Genomic DNA, 9,276 nt, shown 5'->3' on the forward strand with positions numbered 1-9,276 from the left:
AAAAAAAATCGGGTATTAGAGACTCACGGCTTTGGATGGCTCCAAGATGGAGGCCATCCTGATGGGCTCTTCGAGCAGCAAGTGATTGGAATGCATTCTTGAAGAGAACTAGGAGAGAAAAATTGCTAAGAATAAGGGAAGAATTGAAGAAGGGTATGGTAGCGTGAATCTGCCTGCCGAGGAAACGGAGGCTGACGACAACGAATATGGTGTGTTTTGTGGAGTCTCCACTTTTGAACAGCGCTCAGTTGTATATATTTTGGGCTTTTGTAATTATTGTGTGATATATATATATTTATTCTGTATATTTCTTTTTCCAAAAGAAATAGAATATTAGAATAATGTACTCATGCAGTCATGCTTGTCCGCCTTCTCGAAAAAAAAAAAAAAAAAAACATAAATGGCTTTAAGCCTTTACTTGAAGGTAAACATAAGAGGTCTTAGATGCCTAAATTTAAAACTACCATGTAGACCTATCTACACCAGCAGAGCTCTGAAGATCCCCACAAAAAAAGCAGAATTGTTTTCTTTTACTTTAAACCCAAAGGGAGCAAACAGCTAACCTGATGCTTACTTTTATATCGTGCTTAAATTGTTAACTATTAGTACTGAGCAGTAAGCATGGTTCAAGCAAACCGAAGACTCTGGGTTTTGTTTGACGTCCCTCATAAGACCAGAAGAGAAAATATAATTTTAGTTGCATATTAATCGGTAAAGAATTTTGACCATAGCCTCTGTTCTTGATGTAGTGGTACTGACACAGAAAATAAAATAAAATCTACCAGAAAAATAAGCATAGTTTTGTATACATACAGCACATAGTTTCTTAGAGCTCTTAATAGCAGTCCTCAAATTCTCCAAAGTCTCCTGGTGATAATCCGCATCTCCCAATGAAAAATCAAATCTCGCAACTGCAAGTCAATACCCAAAACACTAAACATAAAAAAACCAACCGTAAAAAACATAATATAAGAGAAATAAGTTGAAATTACTATATTACCAGACATCCCAGCATTGAGACAGCCAGAAATAACCTCAATGGATCGAGACTTGGGACCCAGTGTCCCCACGATCTTAGTCATTGCCGGGAAGAAACTCTGAAACAAAAACCAAATAAGAAGTTAAAGAAAAAACACCGGAACAAAGAAAAAGATCACGGATCTGCAGCTAAACCCGCGATATGAAAAAAGAAAAAAAAAAAAAAATCGGGTATTAGAGACTCACGGCTTTGGATGGCTCCAAGATGGAGGCCATCCTGATGGGCTCTTCGAGCAGCAAGTGATTGGAATGCATTCTTGAAGAGAACTAGGAGAGAAAAATTGCTAAGAATAAGGGAAGAATTGAAGAAGGGTATGGTAGCGTGAATCTGCCTGCCGAGGAAACGGAGGCTGACGACAACGAATATGGTGTGTTTTGTGGAGTCTCCACTTTTGAACAGCGCTCAGTTGTATATATTTTGGGCTTTTGTAATTATTGTGTGATATTATATATATTTATTCTGTATATTTCTTTTTCCAAAAGAAATAGAATATTAGAATAATGTACTCATGCAGTCATGCTTGTCCGCCTTCTCGAATGTCGGCGGCGCTATACTTTTTCCTCGAGGCAAATGAAAATGAATTTTCTTCTTCTTCTTCTTCTTTTTTTAATCCAAGTTTTCCTCAGTATGAAGCCTATGACTCTACGAGGAAATAAAACAAGCCAAGCAACAGTTATCATGAATCAGGATACATGTTGCTATATACACTCAACACATTCTTACTTTTCTTTTAAATTTGTTCAAACTTAAATTTAGTTTTATCTTCTTTTACAAATAAAATTAAGAAAAAATTACATTTGTATCCTCCAATTATATTTGTGACACATACTTAATCTCTAAAGAGTTTATTACCGAAATGGTCCCTCGACTATTGCGAAATTACTAATTTGGTCCTCGACAATTTTTCGTGCCCAATTTATTCCCTCGACTTTGAAATTTTTAACCAATTTGGTCCTCCGTTTATTTTACAGTTAAACATCCGTTAAATCAGGATCAAATTGGTAATTTTTCAATAGTCAAGGGACCAAATTGGTAACTAATTTTTCACTGAAATGGTCCCTTGACTATTGAAAAATTACCAATTTGGTCCCTTGACTATAGCAAAATTACCAATTTGGTCTCGATTTAACGGATGTTTAACGGTAAAATAAACGGAGGACCAAATTGGTTAAAAATTTCAAAGTCGAGGGACTAAATTGGGCACGAAAAATTGTCGAGGACCAAATTGGTAATTTCGCAATAGTCGAGGGACCATTTCGGTAATAAGCTCATCTCTAAATTATATGTATGAACATCTTTAACCCTTAAATTATACGTAAAGTGACGATTTAAGTCCTTAAAGGATCAAATCAACCATTTTATTACGTCACATATTTGTGACAAAAAATAGTCCAAGATAAACTAAAAATCGCCACTTTGCGCTTAATTTAGGAGTTAAAGAAGAACACACATATAATTTAGTGACTAAACTTGTATTACGAGTATAATTGAAGGACAAAAAATGTAATTTTTCTTAAAATTATATTGTCTTGGTGTGCTGGAGGGACATGAGGGTCCTAGGATTAATAAATTCTTCTCATAGCCACGTTCCTAGTGTCCCTTTCCAAAATATTCATCATGCCGTCTGGGGGTGATTCAGAATCGTTGTGCCACATTGGCTACTTTGCCCCAAGTTGGCTAGAAAATTCAAGTATTGGTTGCCATCCCGAAGGACGTGGGAGATAACACAATCACGGAACAGCCTCATGATGGCTTTGCAGTCAGTGATCATGGTTTCTACTTCCGGTCGAGTCTCACTCTCGCGCTTAATAGCATTAACTACGGCGTCCGTCTTCGCGACAACTCTCTCTAAACCCTTGTCTTTACTAATAATTAGAGTTGTCAAAACGGGCAAGCGAGACGAGGTCTGCCAAAGCCCTCCATATGGCGAGGGCGGTCTAAAAAGCCCGCCAAAATACAGACCTAAAAGAGATCGACCCTCCCCACCCCGCCTTAAGCCCGTGAACCTTGGCGGGGGCCTTCAAAATTTTAAAAGTTTTTAATTTAAATAAAAATAAATATAAAAAAATGTAATAAGTGTATACTAAAATGATTTGGATAGTTTAAACCTATAGTAATGCATTTGTAATTTTTTAAACACAATAATAACTAATAAATAATCAAACACATAATGTGTTAATACATAAGTCAATAACAAATCATTTATACAATGTACTAAATTTTTCTTAACTTGATTATATATATATATATATATATATATATATATATATATATATATTATAATTATTGTATTAGTTTATAAAATTCAATATATATATATTATAATTATTGTATTAGTTTATAAAATTCAATATAATTATATATTGAATTTTGGTTTACAATTTACAGTTAACTGAAAATTAAAATTCAATTACTATTACACTAATTATATATATAGAGTTGACAAGACATATTAAATGTTATAAATTTACTATTGTAACATATTAACATTTATTCATTTTAATAATTTTTTATTATATATTTGACGGGTTTGGTGGGTCCCCGTTGGCCCGCCAAGCCCACGGGTTAGGCAAGGTCGGGCTAAATTACAGGCCCAAAATATCAAACCCCGCCTCGTCCTTTTCGTGGGGTGGAGCGGGCTAAGCCCATTTTGATAGCTCTAGTGATAATGAGTCCCTCACGAATCGATTGTTATGACACAGACCCGGGTCTACCTTGCAAGGTGGACCCAGGTCCATGCTCACAATTTTAGAACTCTATGTTCATAATTGTAGAACTCTATGTTCACAATTTCTAAACTCTATGTTCACAATTTCAGAACTCTATGTTCAATAGTATAACACAATTTTTGAATCTATATAACAAAATTGTGAATATTGAGTAATGTAATTTTGTATATTGAGATCTAAAATTATGAATATGGAATTCTAGAATTGTGAACATAGAGTTTTAAAATTGTGAACATGGAACTGGGTCCATCCACCTTGCAAGATGGACCCGGGTCCATAGCATAATTTGCCCTCACGAATACTGTAACCCCTCGGTTTTCCGACAAAGTTAGGGTTTGAAAAATATTTTTTAGGCTATAATATTTATGAGATGATCTCTTGGTACTTCAGAAGGATTTTTATAAGTAAGACTAGTTATTAACGAGCTGCGATCTACGTACCGGTCACGAACCGAGAAATTTTTAAGGATATAGATTCAGTTCGAATTTTCCTAGCAATTGGATTATTAAGTATCATACGATTAAGCCTGAACTTCTAGTTAGTTCAAGAAAATTTTAAATGGACTGTAAGGGGTAAATTGTTACGAACTCTGTACCTATATTTCGCGAGATACCGAAAAATTCCCAATTTTGGTGATTTGCGACGGGATTATTTTTAGGATAATTTTGGTATTAGAATTTTCCCGAATTAAGTTATAATCCTCCGAGCATTCATCTGATTTAACCATAAACTGGCCAAATAAGTTGTGATCTTCTTAAGGACTCCATAGGGTATTGACAAGTGGCAACCAAAATCTAGCCAAGATTGGATCATTTAATGTTAGCATTAATGAGGCATGGGAATGTTGCACTATGTTACTTGATCTTCAAGACAAAATCTACACTAATCACACTCATCTCTCTCTCACTCTCCCACCCCATTTTCGAACTACACCATTAGGAAGAAGAAGAAAAATTAGTTTGGTCTTCCATTGTGATCAAAGAGCTCCTAAGCATTCTTCCAACCCAAGAGACTAAGTGTAGGTAAGACCTTAGACTTTGTTGGATTAAATCATCGCTAGAACTTAAGTGTTAATGTTTGGTGCATGAAAAATATTGTTNCCCCGCCTCGTCCTTTTCGTGGGGTGGAGCGGGCTAAGCCCATTTTGATAGCTCTAGTGATAATGAGTCCCTCACGAATCGATTGTTATGACACAGACCCGGGTCTACCTTGCAAGGTGGACCCAGGTCCATGCTCACAATTTTAGAACTCTATGTTCATAATTGTAGAACTCTATGTTCACAATTTCTAAACTCTATGTTCACAATTTCAGAACTCTATGTTCAATAGTATAACACAATTTTTGAATCTATATAACAAAATTGTGAATATTGAGTAATGTAATTTTGTATATTGAGATCTAAAATTATGAATATGGAATTCTAGAATTGTGAACATAGAGTTTTAAAATTGTGAACATGGAACTGGGTCCATCCACCTTGCAAGATGGACCCGGGTCCATAGCATAATTTGCCCTCACGAATACTGTAACCCCTCGGTTTTCCGACAAAGTTAGGGTTTGAAAAATATTTTTTAGGCTATAATATTTATGAGATGATCTCTTGGTACTTCAGAAGGATTTTTATAAGTAAGACTAGTTATTAACGAGCTGCGATCTACGTACCGGTCACGAACCGAGAAATTTTTAAGGATATAGATTCAGTTCGAATTTTCCTAGCAATTGGATTATTAAGTATCATACGATTAAGCCTGAACTTCTAGTTAGTTCAAGAAAATTTTAAATGGACTGTAAGGGGTAAATTGTTACGAACTCTGTACCTATATTTCGCGAGATACCGAAAAATTCCCAATTTTGGTGATTTGCGACGGGATTATTTTTAGGATAATTTTGGTATTAGAATTTTCCCGAATTAAGTTATAATCCTCCGAGCATTCATCTGATTTAACCATAAACTGGCCAAATAAGTTGTGATCTTCTTAAGGACTCCATAGGGTATTGACAAGTGGCAACCAAAATCTAGCCAAGATTGGATCATTTAATGTTAGCATTAATGAGGCATGGGAATGTTGCACTATGTTACTTGATCTTCAAGACAAAATCTACACTAATCACACTCATCTCTCTCTCACTCTCCCACCCCATTTTCGAACTACACCATTAGGAAGAAGAAGAAAAATTAGTTTGGTCTTCCATTGTGATCAAAGAGCTCCTAAGCATTCTTCCAACCCAAGAGACTAAGTGTAGGTAAGACCTTAGACTTTGTTGGATTAAATCATCGCTAGAACTTAAGTGTTAATGTTTGGTGCATGAAAAATATTGTCTAGAACTTAAGTGTTAATGTTTGGTGCATGAAAAATATTGTTTAGAACTTAAGTGTTAATGTTTGGTGCATGAAAAATATTGTTATTGACTTAAGTGTTAATGTTTGGTGCATGAAAAATATTGTTATTGTGGTGATATTTTTAGGGTCTTTGAACTCAAAGAAAGGATCTAGCAACTTCTCGGCCTTGAAATCTTCCATCAAGGTAAGGAATCCCTTAAGTCGGTTCAATCACTTGGAGGTGAACAAATGCTAGTAAATTATATGACTAGGAATTTTTACGTGGAAATTATGTGTTAAGTTGTGGATCTACAAGTTAGCCTAAGAAACTACACTTTGGATTTTTGGTAATTTTTACATACATGTTCATAGCTAATTTATGCATATATATGTTGAATTTATGCCCATATAGGCTTATACTTGTGAAAATAGTGAAAAGAAATCAGGATAGATTCTGGCAGTAACTTCCGAGATTTATTGGAAAATATTGGTAAGGTATTTTGATCGTATTTTTTTTAGGCATGTATTTCTATAAGTGTAGAACCCGCATATAAAATTTCATAATGATCGGAGTAGTATAAGTACGGTTTTCGAATTTTTTTCCAAAACTGGTCCAGAGAGAAAAATATTCTGGACAGCACACTGCCAAGGGCAAAAAGGGAATTTTCTGTGTTTATTCGTGGATCAAAATGACCAAAACTTTTTATGGACATCAAGTACTATAAGTTGGGGTTCTACCATAAAAATTTCAAGTGAAAAAGAGTTCGGGAACTATTTTTACCGGCTCAATCTTTCGGACTGCGCCAACTGAAATTTCTGGCAGATTTGGGTGGACGCGGGCACGGACGCGCGTCCGCTGCGCGTCCGTGGGCGTCCAGTTTCGGCGAGAAACGCCGAACCAGCGAATGCGGTCCGGACGCCTGCGTCCGCTGGTGCGGCCAGCCGCGAGTCCGCGCNATGTTTGGTGCATGAAAAATATTGTTATTGTGGTGATATTTTTAGGGTCTTTGAACTCAAAGAAAGGATCTAGCAACTTCTCGGCCTTGAAATCTTCCATCAAGGTAAGGAATCCCTTAAGTCGGTTCAATCACTTGGAGGTGAACAAATGCTAGTAAATTATATGACTAGGAATTTTTACGTGGAAATTATGTGTTAAGTTGTGGATCTACAAGTTAGCCTAAGAAACTACACTTTGGATTTTTGGTAATTTTTACATACATGTTCATAGCTAATTTATGCATATATATGTTGAATTTATGCCCATATAGGCTTATACTTGTGAAAATAGTGAAAAGAAATCAGGATAGATTCTGGCAGTAACTTCCGAGATTTATTGGAAAATATTGGTAAGGTATTTTGATCGTATTTTTTTTAGGCATGTATTTCTATAAGTGTAGAACCCGCATATAAAATTTCATAATGATCGGAGTAGTATAAGTACGGTTTTCGAATTTTTTTCCAAAACTGGTCCAGAGAGAAAAATATTCTGGACAGCACACTGCCAAGGGCAAAAAGGGAATTTTCTGTGTTTATTCGTGGATCAAAATGACCAAAACTTTTTATGGACATCAAGTACTATAAGTTGGGGTTCTACCATAAAAATTTCAAGTGAAAAAGAGTTCGGGAACTATTTTTACCGGCTCAATCTTTCGGACTGCGCCAACTGAAATTTCTGGCAGATTTGGGTGGACGCGGGCACGGACGCGCGTCCGCTGCGCGTCCGTGGGCGTCCAGTTTCGGCGAGAAACGCCGAACCAGCGAATGCGGTCCGGACGCCTGCGTCCGCTGGTGCGGCCAGCCGCGAGTCCGCGCNATTTTTAGGGTCTTTGAACTCAAAGAAAGGATCTAGCAACTTCTCGGCCTTGAAATCTTCCATCAAGGTAAGGAATCCCTTAAGTCGGTTCAATCACTTGGAGGTGAACAAATGCTAGTAAATTATATGACTAGGAATTTTTACGTGGAAATTATGTGTTAAGTTGTGGATCTACAAGTTAGCCTAAGAAACTACACTTTGGATTTTTGGTAATTTTTACATACATGTTCATAGCTAATTTATGCATATATATGTTGAATTTATGCCCATATAGGCTTATACTTGTGAAAATAGTGAAAAGAAATCAGGATAGATTCTGGCAGTAACTTCCGAGATTTATTGGAAAATATTGGTAAGGTATTTTGATCGTATTTTTTTTAGGCATGTATTTCTATAAGTGTAGAACCCGCATATAAAATTTCATAATGATCGGAGTAGTATAAGTACGGTTTTCGAATTTTTTTCCAAAACTGGTCCAGAGAGAAAAATATTCTGGACAGCACACTGCCAAGGGCAAAAAGGGAATTTTCTGTGTTTATTCGTGGATCAAAATGACCAAAACTTTTTATGGACATCAAGTACTATAAGTTGGGGTTCTACCATAAAAATTTCAAGTGAAAAAGAGTTCGGGAACTATTTTTACCGGCTCAATCTTTCGGACTGCGCCAACTGAAATTTCTGGCAGATTTGGGTGGACGCGGGCACGGAGTCCAGTTTCAGCGAAGAGCCCGCGAGTCCGCGCGACGCGGACTCGTTTTCGACTTGTTTTTGACCCGGTTTTTCCCCGATGTTTTTAACCCTGAGTGTTGCGATGTTTTGAAAGCCTACGGGCATCCGGGTGAATTTTTGAAGGCCCAAATATTATTTTTGTGCATTATATTTATTAACTTGGAAAGTACTTGTGTTTTGAAAATTATTGTGTCTCCTGTACTCGAATTTCCATAACGAAACTAACACTAACCAAAGTGTGTATTTTGGGGAAATATATTTGATCAAGTGTGATGGTTATGGAGTCGTGTTATAATAATGAATGGTGAGGGAGTCTGTATGATTAATCTATACTGCAGAGCGAAGTTTCTTCGCTGAGTGAATGGTGAGGGGTATGTATGATTAATCTATACTGCAGAGCGAAGTCTATTCGCTGAGTGAATGGTGAGATTTTGTATGATTGATTCATACTGCAGAGCGAAGTCTATTCGCTGAGTGATGTGTGAGATTTTGTATGATTGATTCATACTGCAGAGCGAAGTCTATTCGATGAGTGGAGTTGTGAGAACTAACTGTCGGGTGTATCGAACAGTAATATGGGTGTTGTGTTCTCACGTGTGAATTAATGGCCGTGTTATGTGCCGAAGTTACTTATATAATGTGGTA

General features: G+C 36.5%; 1 protein-coding gene across 1 annotated transcript in view; it reads right to left on the reverse strand.

Moving 5' to 3' along the window:
* LOC116009723 (pyruvate kinase 2, cytosolic-like) overlaps positions 1-1,459 on the reverse strand; it is a 4,408-nt gene extending 2,949 nt beyond the window's left edge. Inside the window, exons 1-3 of the mRNA XM_031248849.1 lie at positions 1,225-1,459; positions 1,001-1,097; positions 814-911 (exon numbers count right to left, since the gene is read on the reverse strand). Coding sequence (XP_031104709.1) covers positions 814-911; positions 1,001-1,097; positions 1,225-1,293 — 264 coding nt within the window. The 5' untranslated portion in view covers positions 1,294-1,459. The remainder of the gene's footprint in view (positions 1-813; positions 912-1,000; positions 1,098-1,224) is intronic.
* Between the last annotated feature and the right edge of the window lie 7,817 nt (positions 1,460-9,276).

This window comes from Ipomoea triloba, chromosome 1, assembly GCF_003576645.1.
Source record: "Ipomoea triloba cultivar NCNSP0323 chromosome 1, ASM357664v1".
Lineage (NCBI taxonomy): Eukaryota > Viridiplantae > Streptophyta > Magnoliopsida > Solanales > Convolvulaceae > Ipomoea > Ipomoea triloba.